At 42.3% G+C, this 17,226-nt stretch overlaps 1 protein-coding gene across 1 annotated transcript in view; it reads left to right on the top strand.

The window, feature by feature from the left end:
• Positions 1-17,226, top strand: part of LRBA (LPS responsive beige-like anchor protein) — a 634,690-nt gene that overhangs the window by 131,486 nt on the left and 485,978 nt on the right. The window contains exon 30 of the mRNA XM_038755081.1: positions 504-948. Coding sequence (XP_038611009.1) covers positions 504-948 — 445 coding nt within the window. The remainder of the gene's footprint in view (positions 1-503; positions 949-17,226) is intronic.

The following is a 17,226-nucleotide window of genomic DNA, read 5'->3' as shown; positions in this document are numbered from 1 at the left end:
GTATGATGATTACTAGGATTCAGCATTTAGACTGGATTGACTCAACAATCTCCAGAGTCAGAAATTTTGACCTTTACTCCTCTATCTCTTTTTCTCTCTTTTAATCTAACATTTATAGTGTAATATACAAATATATATGCTTTAAGTTTTCTTTCAATAGCTTTTGGTCTTGTGTTAGTGAGTTTGATAATTACAAATAAGATTAAGGGGGAAGTCTGCTTGTCAACTTTGATTTTTCACTCCTCACTGACAGATGATGAATTTATTTATTTAGCCCTGCTCTGGTGATTACCGGCCTTGAATAAATCATTTCTGAGACAGTGACAGTTGTCCTTTTGCTGTTTCTTAGGGGACGGATTTTCACAAAAAACCACTTCATATGTTATGTTTGATTTCAGGAACAATGCATACTCATTTGTATTTTTTGGTGGCTTCTCCTTAAAAGTAAACATGAAGTTCTCTTCATTTTCCCCCCCCACCCCTCTTCTGTTTTGGAATAACAGATGTGGAAAACACATCAGCAGCTATTGGTCCTTTGACACCCCCATCAGTGGAAAATTCTGAAATAGCACCATCTGTTCGAAGGGACTCGGGCATTGGGGAGGAAGGTGCTTCAGGCTTAGGAAGCGCAGTAGATGTGATTACTGAAGACGGACTTCCGATTGTCAGCGCTGGTCCAGACGCAATAAGTGAAGTACTGTGCACTCTCTCTTTAGAGGTCAACAAATCTCACGAAAGTCAAAATGATGGAGGGGCTGACTTGGAAGCCAAGCCTCCCTCATCAGCGCCGGCTGCCAAAAACGTCAATGTTAAGGACATACTCCGAAGTTTGGTCAGTGCCCCTGCAGATGGGGCCACGGTGGATCCTGCCCTTTTGTCCCCAGCCTGCCTTGGCGTTCTCGGTGATCTGTCTGCTGAGCAACCTGTGCAGTTTCGATCCTTTGACAGGTACTGAATCCCCCCCCCACCACCCCAGATCAAAGAACTTAACATTACACGATTCAGGGAGGATAAAAAGCATTTTAGTAATTCAGATGCAGCCTTAATAAAAAGAAAAAAACCCTCAAAGGTAGGTAGCTATATTAGGAACTTCTTTTTGACTGGCAAATGGGATACAGGTCTTCCCTGTGTCATTAATACTGAAAGTCTAATTCTTTTAGACTGTGAGCCCACTGTTGGGTAGGGACTGTCTCTGTATGTTGCCAATTTGTACTTCCCAAGCGCTTAGTACGGTGCTCTGCACATAGTAAGCGCTCAATAAATACGATTGATGATGATGATGATGATGAAAGCTTTATTCGTGTGTAACAGAATGCACATGATGCAATTTCTGTTTACTAGAGGGCAACAGTGTGAACAAGAAAAAAGATTTGAGATTCGTATCCTTTTGCGGCCAAGTAGTCTAGATCTCATAGAAAGGGAGGGGTAATAGATGCAGTCTATTTACAATTCAGGAAGGTTTTTCTCTCCCAAATGACAAGCTCTTGAAAAATTTAGAAAGTATAGTTCTGACATTGCTGCTGTTGGGTGGGGGGGTTGAAAGGGCAGAAATGGCTCAGCGACTACATGGAGGGACATGTATAAGAGGAGCAAGTCAAGACTGGCCCCTGGTGTGGTTCTAGTGATAATTTTCTTCCTGATCTAGGTAAAGTAATGAAGAAATGTAAGGTCTTCTAGATTTGAAGCTCCTTGTGGCCAGGGAACATATCTACTGGAAGCATTGTGGCCTAGGGACTAGAGCCCAGGCCTGGGAGTTAAAAGGGCCTGAGTTCTAATCCCGGCTCCTCCACTCATCTGCTTTGGGACCATGGGCAAGTCATTCCCTTCTGTGAGCCTTTGTTACCCCATCTGTAAAAGTATTGTGGTTTCTAAGTGCTTACCAAGTGTCAAGCACTGTACTAAGCACTCAGGTAAAAGATAATCAGGTTCCACATGGGATGCTCAGTCAGAGTAGGAAGGAGAAGAGGTTTTGAATCCCCATTTTGCAAATAAGGGAACTGAAGCACAGAGAAGGTAAGTGCTTGCACAAGGTCACACTGGAGACCAGTGGCGGAGCTGGTATTAGAAGCCAGGTCCTTCGTCTCTCAGGCTCGTGCTCTTTCCACTAGGCCATGTCATTTATCGCAGGTGAGGGTGAGTTGGAAATGCCGGACATCGGCCTAGTTTCTGAACCTCTGCCAATAGGAAGTGGGCTGTGGGAGTGATTTGGGGTTGGGTATTTGGGGAGCAAGAGGGATGGGGGGAGTTTGGTGTTCGTTTTCCCCATCTTCAAAGCCTAATTAAAAAAACTCCTCCAAGTGGCCTTCCCCGATTAAGTCCTCATTTCCGCTTCTCCCACTCACTTCTGCATCATCCTTGCACTTGGATTTGCATCCTTTAAGCACCAGTCCCCCGTAGTACTTATGTGCATACCTGTAATTTATTTATATTAAGCACTAGACTGTAAGATGCTTGTGGGCAGGGAATATCCACCAACTCTTTATATTGTATTCTCCCAAGCGTTTACAACAGAGCTGACATCCCTCTGTGGCTGCTTCTGAGAGAGTTGGGGATGGTGGGGAGAGTAAAGTGTTAGGAGCGTTGCTGGCTTGGTGCTTTCTGGTTTGCTAGCAGGGAGGTCTTCTAAGTAATGCTCCAAGAGCTTCCCTGCAGGGCTATTCTGTGGAATTATCATCCCTCACCTCTCCTGATATCATTTATGCCTCCTTTGGGTGTGGGAGGTGGGTAGAGGGGTGAAGGGCCTAACAGGTTGAAGAGAGGATGTGGATACACAGAGGAGAAGACTCTAGGCCTGTCTTTTGAGGATACTCGTTTAACATCACCCTCTGGTTCGGATTTTGATGGCAGATATTCTCAAGCCTTTTGAAAAATCTTTGGGATGAGGCTAGGTCATCAGCTTGCTAATGAACTCCTGCTATTTTTTTCATTCCATTCTCATCATTGTAGACACGTTTTCTCCAGGACTGACTTCCCTTTGCGCTTGGCAGTCTTCAGATGTTAGCCAAGTTATGCTGAGGCTATTGTATGACATATTTGTCTTTAGCGAAGATGCCAACCATCTCTTTATAGTTCCCTCAGAAAAAGGGCAGTCCTTGTTCTGAAAACATGTCCCTCTTTAGTTTAAGCAGTCTTCCAAACCTTTACAGTGTGGAGTAATTCTGGAATGATTGTGAACTAGGGTTATATGAGGTTAATCTGAAAAGTTTTCATTTAAAAGAACGGCACAAGTCAGAGCAGGTTGGCAGTGGCTTCTTGTTTGGAGAAAAATGAATAATTTAGCTTTAAAAAGTGGAAAGCTCATTCTGTTGAGGGAAATGGGATAGCACATAAAGAGGGACGGGAAGTATTTGTGGTTAATCTACAGGATGTTTGACAGTAAATTATAGCTAGTTTATTCACTAAATCATTAGGTGCTAAAGGAAGATACCAGGCAAAGACATGTAATTTATTTATATTAAGCACTAGACTGTAAGATGCTTGTGGGCAGGGATAGCACATAAAGAGGGACAGGAAGTATTTGTGGTTAATCTACAGGATGTTTGACAGTAAATTATAGCTAGTTTACTCACTAAATCATTAGGTGCTAAAGGAAGATACCAGGCAAAGACATTGGCAAGAATGTATAAGTCATTGTTGCAGATATGCACTCTACAGGAAGATTAGGTCAGAGTGCAAATCCCATCCAAAGGGTCCCAGAGAAAATCATTGGAATAAATGACCATCAAGACTGATAAATTGGTAGAATTTATAATTAAGTTTATTATCTTCGCAGAACCAACCATGCTGAGAAAATATATTATAATTTCTATAAAGGGAAAGCCTGCTTCACCAATGTGCTGGAGTTATTTTAAAGTGTTCAATAATAACGTGGACTGAAGGAATTCTGGACAATATATATTTAGAATTTCAGAGGTTTTTCAGAAAAAAACTGTGTAGTAAATCATGGGATAGAAGATATATTCTGTCGTGTCTTCAGATGGGGAAGCTATTAGTGGAATTGAGGTCTGATGCCAAATTTGTCTGTCACTGAATCCTTTTGCTTCCCCCTTCACAACGCGTCCAGAATATACTGAAGCAGCATGGCCTAGTGGATAGAGAACTATCTACTAGAGACTGGGAGTCGGAAGGACTTGGGTTCTAATCCCGGCTCCACCTGCAGCGTGACCTTAGACAAGTTTTTTGTCTTTGTGCTTCAATTACCTCATGTATAAAATGGTGTTTGATTGTGTACCCCATGTGGGACGTAGACTCTGTCCAACCCGATCAGCTTGTATCACCCCCTGCTCTTAGTCCGCTGCCTGGCACATAACAAGCACTAACCAAATACCATAAGTAAATTAAAAAAAAGCTATCCCTTCCAAGATATTCAATCAAATTGCTACCATCTTGTCCAAGCACTTATATCCTGCCTCGACTATTGAGTCATCTCCTCCTTGCCGATCTTCTTGTCTCCACTCTTCCCATTTTTCCAGTGCAAATCGCAGCTGGGTCATTTTTCTGAAACATCCTTTTGCACCCATCTTCTTACTCCACAGAAAATTCTAATGAGGGCACATTCCCCTCCTCATCAAGCAGAAACTCCCTGATCTTTGGTTTTAAAGCCAACAGTCAGTTCTCTTCCCTGCTATTTATGCCCACTCTTCTCCCACTATACCCCAGCTCACACCCCTTGCTCATTCGAGACTACTTGCTCTCTGAGTGAGCCTCATTTTCACCTCTCTGGCTGCTGATTTCTTGTTCATTCCCTTCCTTTTTCCTGATGACATGGTCACCTATTCACATTTATCAAATCACTGCCCTCCCCATCTTCAAACCCTTCTGAAATAACATCTCCTCCATGAAGCCTTCCCCAACTAATCTCTCATTTTATCCCCTACTACCTCCAGCACTTCCACTTCACCTAAGCACTGCCATTGCACTTTCGTAGATAACTTTATTTGCATCCCCGTGATGGTAAATTCATTTTATTCACTGTTGTCCTGATATATTGTATATCCTTCAGGGCAAGGATTATGTCGAGAAATTCTCTCTTACTTTCCCAAGTGCTTAATACATTTCTCTACACAGAGAAAGCTCTCAAAAAATACTGTCAATTGTTCCTACAAGTACATTGATCAGTCGGCATGACAATTGCTCTTTTCACTCTAATCCTAATCATGTGGATGAAACGTTCAAAGCTTCAAATTTTTTTTTCCCAAACATCCCCCCAAGTTTCCCTAACTTGTCCCCAGTCAATCAACTTCCTATCCATGAACACTTTTTGAACCTTCTGATATTTTTCAGCCTGTACGACTTACAGTGGTAATGGGTTCCATATGGAATCGTGATTCCGTTTTGGCCTGTCCACCCTTTTCCTGATTTTGAAAGCTTTAATCATGCACCCACTTTAGCCTTTGTTCTTTCAGTCTGAAGAGCCCTAATCTTTTCAGTCTGTCCTCATAGGGAAATCAGGTGCCCCTCCAACCTCCCCTTCCTCCCTTCCAACCTCCCCCAGCCAGGAATTACTGTTACGACTTTTCATTGAAAACTGTCATAAAAAATTGGGAAAAGGGAATGCTCACTGATGTGATATCAGGCTTTCAGAGTAGTGGAATTGCTGGAAGACCTAATAAAGCTGAGTGAATGGGAAGAAAGTAGCAGATGAGCTTCATAATGAGAAAGTGCGAGGTAATTCATCGAAGAAAATGCAATCCAAACTGTGACTGCATGATGATAGGCTCAGATCATTAGCCGTCAAACTGTTACTTCTGTAGCATAGGCAGCGGCAGCCAAAAATGGTAACACAATGCTGGGCACCCTCAGGAAGGATACAGAAAATAAAACAAATAATGCAATTCAGGTATTATTATTTACAAAAAAACCCCAAACATTCAATACTTCATTGGCATTTGTGCACTTTGAAAAAGTCAACAATAAAATCCTTGGAAGTGGTAATGAACAAGCGTACTACATAAGGTGAAAAAGTCTCAAATAGCCAAGGAGTCGTTTGGTTAGACAAGATGGAATTTCTCATTTCTGGAGAAGTTGAGGTAGAAAGGAGCAACTGATTTAATTCTCACATAAGTGATGGGATTCCAAGGATTAGGGGGTACAGAGTAAGAACAAGTAGGCATTGAATGACGTGGAAGGACAGGAAGAATAACCCTGAAACTGTTCATGCTGCAGGAGTGGGAACAAGAGCAGTCCAAAAAGCCGGTCGACCGTGCTGCCAGAATGGCCGGCAATAGTGATGTTACTGGCTACTGCCAGAAAGGGAGCTTGGTGTGTGTCCAATATTATATATCAATTATATTTATTGAGCACTTACTATGTGCAGAGCACTGTGTTAAGCGCTTGGGAGAGTATAATACAATAGGGTTGGTAGGCATGATCCGAACTTATGCGAAGCACCTAGAAAAGAAAGGTTATGATCCCTGAATAATATCCCACTACACTTCCTAAGAGGAATTTAGGTGTTGAAGAATCCTTTACACTTGTCAGCATACTGAGTAAACTCAATAATATGTTGGAGCCGTAAGGTAACATAAAATCAGTGTTGAAGCTTCATCGGTATTTCTTAAAACTAGAATAATGTTATGTAAGCGAAAAGATGATTTGCGGTGTAACAAAATGCAGGACGTGCCACGGGTTTCAGTAGTATGCTGTGAACTCTTTCAGGAAACGACTTTGGCTAGATTTTTAAATTTGCGTCTCAAGGGAATCACCGAGGTAGGAAGTTCACTGGGAAATGTTGGAAGAACTGACTTGAGGATGTTCTTCCGAGTCTGGTTTGCGTTTAAAGTATTGTCCAGAGGCAAAAGCTAAGCTCAGTGGGCTAACGTGAGTTTTTCTTAAAAGACAAAACAGAGACACCTTATTAACCGCCAGCCCCGTGTAGCAGTGTACCAATGGAATATCTCTGGGAATTTCAAAGCATCCCTCTGATCGTGCATTTATCTCTGGAATGTTGTGTCAGAAATCAGAACTCTCCTCATATCTTAAGGATTATCGACTTCCAAACCATAGCTGGAAAGTATACAGTAACAGCTATGTGAGTGAAGCCTTGCTGAAAGGCTGCCAGGTTGAGGGCCACGGCAAACAACAAGGTGTGTGTGTTCATTCCCATGCCAAAAATCTCCCCCTTATCTTACGTGAAGATCCACTCAGGTGATTAGTGGGTGCCAGGGGTTTATCTTGATAAAGTTCAAGGCCTGGTCTGGCTCTTCAGCTAGATCCTTCGAGACTGGAAGTGCTGGAGTCCAGAGTCAGGTTTATCCTGACCATTTGTCCTTTTGAGAAGTGTCTGACACAGTGGAGTTTTCGTACATGCCATTTATTAGGCCATTCAGAGGTCTGAAATGGAACTTTTTCAAAATACGATGTTTAGGATGCTAGTCCCTTGCTCGGCTAAAGCATACCCGAACAAAAAGACTGTAAACATTCAAACTGAGGGTTTTCCCTTTAATGCGTGCTGCTGAGATTTTTTTCCCCGAAAAGTTAAAATGATCTTTTAATGTGATCACTCTCATTTTAAAGACAGCCCCCATCTGAGATCGAATGCATTGGTGCCACACTGAGCATTAAAAATGCCGTTAGTTCTTGAAACCCCATTAAACTGTCATGTACTTTCACTGCATTTGTCACCCTCGTTGTTAAATATTGAGGGATCGGTGTCAAAAAGAGGAATGCAGGTCAGGCAAATCAGGGTAAATATCATTTATTTATAAATGTGATATAATGTGAGGTCGAATTACAGCATTTTGATTATTTACTTGTTTTTTTAAAAAAAAAAAATCCGTAGATATCTATTAAGTAGCCCACTGTTGGGTTGGGACTGTTTCTATATGTTGCCAATGTGTACTTCCCAAGCGCTCAATAAATACGATTGATGATGATGATGAAGTATCCTTACCTCACGTATGCAGAGGTTTGATCCTTAAGGAATATCCCTGTCTTTGATCTAAAAGGGTGTTACATTACAAATGAATCAATCATACAGAACCAATATGATTATTTAGCCTTTAATAATGCTACGAATCTGTTCCTACGTTGCCAGTTTTTGTTGTGGCACGTTTCTTGAGTTTTATCATCATTAAAAAAAAGCGCTAGTCACAGCTGCTCTGGGGGCACTTTCCTTCTTCCTCGGATAGTAGAACTTCAAGAAGGCAATTGAAAATGTGGTTTCCACGCAGTCCCACTATGACTAGAATTTACACCGCATGGACTTGGGCCCTTCGTGGACTAGGCTCAGTTTACAGTTCTTCACTTTGGGATCAGGATAGGCCAGAGCCAGATTTGGCCTGTGCCATTGACTGCCCCTTGCTATTCTCCATTTGAGTTTGCTTCCATGTCAGGGAGAGGGAAATGTTTCCTTCAGATCTGGTGCTTCCACGTGTCCATGATTTTACAGGAACAAGCTGCCTCTGTAATTATTCATATTATGCTTGTTCTATCTATTAGACTTGTAAACTCATTGTCTCCCAACTCTGTTGTATTAGACTCTCCCAAGCCCTTAGCACTTAGAAGCAGCGTAGCATAGTGGAAGGATCCCGGGCTTGGGAATCAGACGTCATGGGTTCTACTCCCAGCTCCCCTTTTAGACTGTGAGCCCACTGTTGGGTAGGGACTGTCTCTATATGTTGCCAACTTGTACTTCCCAAGTGCTTAGTACTGCACACAATAAGCGCTCAGTAAATATGATTGATTGATTGATTGATGCAGGGAGGAATTTGGAACCGTGCCGTTAGAATGGCCAAAGTGTAGGTGGCCTTGTCAAGCCAAACTGGCTCCAAACTGGCTGAAACTACCGTAACATTTTCCCACCCCACTTCCACCCCTCTCTGGAAGCAGTAATGCCACGTGGCTTGAGCAGGGCCGTGTAAGTCCGTGGTTTATTAAAAACAGTTGTTGTTAATTGAAGAAATCCTTAAAAAAGATGAGGGAACGTGGTTTGGTGAAGTGAAGCATGGCCTAGTGGAAAGAGCATGGGCATGGGAGCTAGAAGACCTGGGTTCTAATCCCAGCTTGCTCTGTGACCCTGGGCAATAATAATAATAATAATGGTATTTGTTAAGCGCTTACTATGTGCAAAGCACTGTTCTAAGCTCTGGGGAGGTTACAATAATACTACTAATAATGATGGTATTTGTTAAGCGCTTACTATGTGCAAAGCACTGTTCTAAGCACTGGGGAGGTTACAAGGTGATCAGGTTGTCCCACGGGGGGGCTCACAGTCTTAATCCCCATTTTACAGATGAGCCAACTGAGGCACGGAGAAGTGAAGTGACTTGCCCAAAGTCACACAGCTGACAGTTGGTGGAGCCGGGATTTGAACCCATGACCTCTGACTCCAAAGCCCGGGCTCTTGACGCTGAGCCATGCTGCTTCTCAAGGTGATCAGGTTGTCCCACGTGGGGGGCTCTCAGTCTTAATCCCCATTTTCCAGATAAGGTCACTGAGGCCCAGAGAAGTGAAGTGACTTGCCCAGAGTCCCACAGCTGACAATTGTCGGAGCCGGGATTTGAACCCATGACCTCTGACTCCAAAGCCCGGGCTCTTTCCACTGAGCCACGCTGCTAATTTAACTTCTTTTTGCCTCGGTTCTCCTGTTCTCCCTCCTATTTGGACTTAGGGGCCTATCTGGGACGGGGACTTTGTCTAACCTAATTCACATGTATGCATCCCAGTGCTTAGGACATTGTTTAACAAACAGTAAGCTCTTTACAAATGCCAGTAAAAAAAGCGATCCACAGCATAATCTCTAATTATCTGAAGAGCACGGAATCAATCAATCCGTGGTATTTATGCAGAGCACCATAATAAGCTCTTGGGAAAGTACAATACAGCAGAAAGTTGGTAGACGTGATCCCTGCCCGCAAGGAGCTTTCGGACTCCGGGGGAGACAGACATTAAAGTAGATTATGGGTAGCGAAAATACTAGAATATAAGAGTATTTATAATGATAATAATAATGATGATATTTATTAAGCGCTTACTATGTGCAAAGCACTGTTCTAAGCGCTGGGGGATACAATGTAATCAGGTTGTCCCACGTGGGGCGTAACTACTATGAGCTGGAGTGAGTTTGGGGGTTTGGCCTGGGATAGAACTGTAAAAATTACTTTGAAATCAATGGGAAAACAAATCCTGCCGTCCGGCTCTTCACAGTACACCCCCAGTTTGAAGGAACGTGTTATGGACGTATCCTGAGGTGTGACTATATTTGCACTGCACTTTGATCGTGTGAGTTAATAGTGTTTTTAATGGTGCTTAAGTGCCTGTTACGTGCATGGGGTTCTCAGTCTAGAGAGGGGGGAGTAGGATGTAATCCTCATTTTACAGATGGGGAAAATGAGGCCCAGAGAAGTGAGGTGACTTGAGCAATGTCATATCATCATCAGTCGTATTTATTGAGCGCTTACTATGTGCAGAGCACTGTACTAAGCGCTTGGGAAGTACAAATTGGCAACATCTAGAGACGGTCCCTACCCAACAGTGGGCTCACAGTCTAAAAGGGGGAGACAGACAACAAAACCAAACATACTAACAAAATAAAATGAATAGAATAGATATGTACAAATAAAATAAATAAATAAATAGAGTAATAAATATGTACATAAATATATACACCACACATATATAGACATATATAGACCACACAAGTGGTGGTGCCGGTATTAGAATCCAGATCCTTTGACGTCCAGCCCTGTGTTCTGTCCACTAGGCCATGCTGCTTCTCAGTGTTAACTGTGTTTTTGTGTGTGTATGTGTTGTCACTTGAAAAATGCAGTCATATTATTTTGGGCATTAATGCACGGGGCATTATTTCCCACCGGAAACTAAGCTTCATTTAAATCTTTTTGCTTAATAGTCAGTTTTCGTGAAACAGTTAAATTCCACGAACCGGTATTTTTCAGGAACTAACTTAGAGGTGTGGACTGCCCAACATATGCAAGGTGACAGTAGCAGCACTTTTACTTCGAAGGAGATTCTGTTGTTCCCTAACATTGAGAGCTTTACCAAGTCAATCAGTAGCTTTTTATTTAGAGCACTGTAGAAAGTGCCAGGACTGTAGTGTTTGCATCCAGTTCGTTGACCAATCATTAGATGTTATGGCATTTTGATTCATTGTTTGTGCTTATGGGTAAGCGCTTAGAACAGTGCTTTGCACATAGTAAGCGCTTAATAAATACCATCATTATTATTATTATTATTAATAATAGCTGCTCTTCATTTTAAAGCCCTTCAAAGCCCTACTGAGAGCTCACCTCCTCCAGGAGGCCTTCCCAGGCTGAGCCCCCTCCTTCCTCTCCCCATCTCCCCTGCCTTACCTCCTTCCCCTCCCCACAGCACCTGTATATATATTTGTACATGTTTATTACTCTATTTTACTTGTACATATTTACTATTCTATTTGTTTTATTTTGTTAATATGTTTTGTTTTGTTGCCCGTCTCCCCCTTCTAGACTGTGAGCCCGCTGTTGGGTAGGGACTGTCTGTATATGTTGCCAACTTGGACTTCCCAAGCACTTAGTACAGTGCTCTGCACATAGTAAGCGCTCAATAAGCACTTAGTACAGTGCTCTGCACACAGTAAGCGCCCAATTCATTCATTCATTTATTCAAGTGTATTTATTGATCGCTTACTGTACACAGAGCACTGTACTAAGCGCTCGGGAAGTACAAGTTGGCAACATATAGAGACGGTCCCTACCCAACAAGAAGGGGGAGACAGACAACTAAACATGCAGACAGGTGTCAAAACTGTCAGAACAAATAGAATTAAAGCTATAAGCACATCATCATCATCATCAATCGTATTTATTGAGCGCTTACTGTGTGCAGAGCACTGTACTAAGCCCTTGGGAAGTACAATTTGGCAACATATAGAGACAGTCCCTACCCAACAGTGGGCTCACAGTAGCACATCATTAACAAAGTAAATATGCACAGCTCAATAAATCATCAATCGTATTTATTGAGCACTTACTATGTGCAGAGCACTGTACTAAGCGCTTGGGAAGTACAAATTGGCAACATATAGACAGTCCCTACCCAATGAATAAATACGATTGAATGAATGAATGAATTTTAAGTTAGGAGTGGTATATCGGATTTTCCGCTGATTAAAAATTTGTTCCTGGTCTACATCCATATAGCTGCAAGCTCCCCAGGCGCTTAATACAGTGCTCTGCCCACAGTAAGCGCTCAATAAATATGATTGAATGAACGAATGAATGAACCCTGACAAGTCCAAAGTGACGCTGGACATAGCAACAGCCAAAGGAGTAGAAGCCCTAGAAATTGGATGTGTTTCCTCATGACGTTTAAGCGGTGCAGTGCCTTGACACTGGCTTGACTGATTGTCGTTCTTGGAATCGGGCATAGCTTGAGAAGCCAACAAAATCCCCTTATTTTTACTTCCAGTTTGCCGGAAGGCATCCACCTCTTATCCAAGATGAAACCTGGCAACGGTGAAGCAGGCGTTTATCAAATCAAGCCTGGATCCATACAGCGTAGTATCCGAGAGGATAGGCACATGGTTCAAACGCTTAGTACAGTGCTCTGCACACAGTAAGCGCTCAATAAATACGATTGATTGATGGGAGAAACGGCAGCTCAATTCCTAAAAGCCATTTGTTCTGTAGTCATTCATTTTCTTCTTGAGCTAATCGCCGACTATCTGACCACTCCTTTCGAAGCTTTTAGTATGAGGCATCTACGTCTGAGCATAAAATGGACAGCCTGTTCTCTGATGCTCTGATCGCCGTGGTGTTCTGCAAATACACGGCATACACTCATGTTCCATTTGGAAATAACAGCCTTGCTCCATCAGAAACCTTTACCTTCATTTACACTTTAATTTTAAAATTAACTTTTGCACATCCCTTCTCAACTTCTGTTCCTAATTGCTCCGCTGCAGTCCTCTGCCAAAGCGGTCCATTATAGTTCTTTCTCCAAATACTGAATAATCTTGTACTCTCCCAATTGCCTAGTACAGTACTCTGCAAACGTTAAGCGTTCAGTACATACGATTGATTCCACAATTTCTCCAGCGGCTGCCCATTAACATCCTTGGATTTAAATACCTTACCTTTGTCTCCACTGGGATCTTCACCTGTCGTATCTGTCATTCCAGTCCTCATGCATTGCTCCACCCGAGCTTACGTTATTGTTAACATTACACCCTCCACTCCACAGCACTTCTGTGCATATCTTTAAATCATATATTATGAATTATTTATATGACGGTCTGTCTCCCCCTCTAGACTGTAAGCTCATTGTGAGCAGGGAATGCGTCTGCTACTGTTGTATTATACTCCCTCAAGAGCTCAGTACGGTGCGCTGCACGTAGTAAATGCTTAGGAAATATCATTGATTTCTACACATCTTTTAAAATCATCGGTTAATCATATTCTTTCATTCTTTCATTCTTTCATTTCTTCTAGACTGTGAGCCCACTGTTGGGTAGGGACTGTCTCTATATGTTGCCAACTTGTACTTCCCAAGAGCTCAGTACAGTGCGCTGCACGTAGTAAATGCTTAGGAAATATAATTGATTTCTTCACATTTTTTTAAATCATCGGTTAATCATATTCTTTCATTTTTTCATTCTTTCATTCATTCTTTCATTTCTTCTAGACTGTGAGCCCACCGTTGGGTAGGGACTGTCTCTATATGTTGCCAACTTGTACTTCCCAAGAGCTCAGTACAGTGCGCTGCACGTAGTAAATGCTTAGGAAATATAATTGATTTCTTCACATTTTTTTAAATCATCGGTTAATCATATTCTTTCATTTTTTCATTCTTTCATTCATTCTTTCATTTCTTCTAGACTGTGAGCCCACCGTTGGGTAGGGACTGTCTCTATATGTTGCCAACTTGTACTTCCCAAGAGCTCAGTACAGTGCGCTGCACGTAGTAAATGCTTAGGAAATATCATTGATTTCTACCCCTTTTTAAAAATCATCGGTTAATCATATTCTTTCATTTTTTCATTCTTTCATTCATTCTTTCATTTCTTCTAGACTGTGAGCCCACCGCTGGGTAGGGACTGTCTCTATATGTTGCCAACTTGTACTTCCCAAGAGCTCAGTACAGTGCGCTGCACGTAGTAAATGCTTAGGAAATATAATTGATTTCTGCACATTTTTTTAAATCATCGGTTAATCATATTCTTTCATTTTTTCATTCTTTCATCCATTCTTTCATTTCTTCTAGACTGTGAGCCCACCGTTGGGTAGGGACTGTCTCTATATGTTGCCAACTTGTACTTCCCAAGCGCTTAGTACAGTGCTCTGCACACAGTAAGCGCTCAATAAATACGATTGATTGATTGATTGATTTTTTTTTCTGTTAACCTTTTCTCCCCACGTCCGCCCCGCTTTTTTTTTAGCTAACATCCTATAATAAAATATACAGCCTTCTCCATCATCGTCAGAAAACACATATACATTCAGTAACACTCGTGTTACTTGCCCCAGAACCAGATATTTGAAATAATGGAGCCTCTCGTCTGTCGTTATTTGAATGTACTGTACTAAATTCTCTTTGTAACTTACCAGCTAACTTTGTAACGGATCCTGCACACACATAATTTATATGCTTTAGATTTCCAATATAAATTAGAGATGCATCCTAAAGTTTCCTTGTTTCCATGCAAACAAGAGTTAAAGCATGGTGTTTTGGCTCTTGGGGGCTCAGGTGGCTGTTGCTTTTATTTTTTAGTGTATAGTTAACATTGGCAGTCACCCTTATAATGATGTGACGCCAGCTAAGCCCAAGAATATTGAAAAGCAACTCTTAACACAAGGGAGTTGGATTTAATTGGCAACAGTGTCTGGTCCTGTGTGACATCCGCTGAAATAAAAAATAGAATATATCAGGCTTCGAGGAGGTTTTCTTATGGAAGCATTTTAAAAGTATTTGGAGAAGAAAATCTTTTCCACTTCGGATGCATTTACCGGAATCAAGTATCTAACTTTATTCAGAAACTAAATACTTCAGAGCTATTATGGGAATACTTTGAGCTTGCAGTTACTGTACTGTCAACAAAAGATGATTAAATAAATTGAACGCTAAAGATTTTTGGCTTATGGTTAGCACCAGGTAATTAAAAATAAGCGCTGCAGTGGGAGTGCATTTATATATATATATATATATATATCAGCTGTACTCTTTACCTCATTAGTTGGAGTTTTGCATGTTTATGGAGCTAACGTGCAGTTAAAAATGCCTTTGTCTTACGCTTAACATGGTCCTTTAGATATTTCTATTATAATCGTGTTGCATCGGAACATCCTAAATACATATATCAGGATAACATGGAAGATGACTATTCGTTCGTAATGTGACATTTCCCATCTAGCTAATCTGTCGCACCGGATAAAACTTAAACTATCAGGTTTGCACAGTCTTTTGGGGTTCCTATCTGTTCCGATAGCTAGATTAGGTACACATTTGAAATTGCGAGATGTTTACAGATGCGTTCTGTTGACATTTAAATTTTACAAGATTTTCTTGTCGACAGCTTCCATGTGAAAATTTGTACAGATCTTTTTTGTACTCTTGATGCCGTTGTCTTTAATACTGAATGGAACTGCTTTACCACACTGTTGGGCTGTGGGGCAAAATAGAAATGTAAATTTTACTTGGTGAATAACAGCGTTCCACTCTTCACCTTCATTTTAATGAAGTCCGGTTTGCGGTGGATGATTAAAGTTAGGCCTATCTCTTAAAGTAATTGCTTCTTGTAGAAAAGAATGTCTTGTCTGCAAGAGAGATTGCAGTAGCCTAAGCCGTAAAATGTGTAAAAATACATGCTGTGAGGAATAGCCGCTACATCCAAAGATGATGCTAGTGTAGTAGTGTAGACAAGCGGCATGGCTCAGTGGAAAGAGCCCAGGCTTGGAAGTCAGAGGTCATGGGTTTGAATTCCAGCTCCGCCACTTGTCAGCTGTGTGACCTTGGGCAAGCCACTTAACTTCTTTGTGCCTCAGTTACCTCATCTGTAAAAAATGGGGATTAAGACTGTGAGTCCCACGTGGGACAACCTGATCACCTTATATCCCCCCAGCGCTTAGAACAGTGCTTCGCACATAGTAAGCACTTAACAAATACCATTATTATTATTAGTAGTAGTAGTAGCCCTTGCCCACATCTCCCCTTGAGCCTGGAAGTCCCTCTCCCTTCATACCTGACAGTCTTCCACTCTCCCTACCTTCAAGACCCTCCTAAAAATCACATCGTCTGGACTACTGTATCAGCCTCCTCTCCGATCTCCCATCCTCTTGTCTCTCCCCACTTCAATCCATACTTCACGCCGCTGCCTGGATTGTCTTTGTCCAGAAACGCTCTGGGCATGTTACTCCCCTCCTCAAAAATCTCCAGTGGCTACCAATCAACCTACGCATCAGGCAGAAACACCTCACCCTGGGCTTCAAGGCTGTCCATCACCTCGCCCCCTCCTACCTCACCTCCCTTCTCTCCTTCTCCAGCCCAGCCTGCACCCTCTGCTCCTCCGCCGCTAATCTAATGAGAAGCAGCATGGCTCAGTGGAAGGAGCCGGGGCTTTGGAGTCAGAGGTCATGGGTTCGAATCCCGGCTCCGCCACATGTCTGCTGTGTGACCTTGGGCAAGTCACTTAACTTCTCTGAGCCGCAGTTACCTCATCTGTAAAATGGGGATTAAGACTGTGAGCCCCACATAGGACAACCTGATCACCTTGTATCCCCCCCAGCGCTTAGAACAGTGCTCTGCACATAGTAAGCGCTTAACAAATGTCAAAATTTATTTTATTTATTTTTATTTTTAATCTCCTCACAGTGCCTCGTTCTCGCCTGTCCCGCCGTCGACCCCCAGCCCAACGTCATCCCCCTGGCCTGGAATGCCCTCCCTCCGCATATCCTCCAAGCTAGCTCTCTTCCTCCCTTCAAGGCCCTACTGAGAGCTCACCTCCTCCAGGAGGCCTTCCCACACTGAGCCCCCTCCTTCCTCTCCCCCTCCTCCACCTCTTCATCCCCCCGCCTTACCTCCTTCCCTTCCCCACAGCACCTGTATATATGTATACATGTTTGTACGTATTTATTACTCTATTTATTTTACTTGTACATATCTATTCTATTTATTTTATTTTGTTAATATGTTTTGTTTTGTTCTCTGTCTCCCCCTTCTAGACTGTGAGCCCACTGTTGGGTAGGGACCGTCTCTATATGATGCCAACTTGTACTTCCCAAGCGCTTAGTACAG

Source organism: Tachyglossus aculeatus, chromosome 12 (assembly GCF_015852505.1).
Source record: "Tachyglossus aculeatus isolate mTacAcu1 chromosome 12, mTacAcu1.pri, whole genome shotgun sequence".
Taxonomy (NCBI): domain Eukaryota; kingdom Metazoa; phylum Chordata; class Mammalia; order Monotremata; family Tachyglossidae; genus Tachyglossus; species Tachyglossus aculeatus.
Note: the sequence above shows the minus strand (reverse complement) of the source record. Positions and strands in the feature narration are given on the sequence as shown.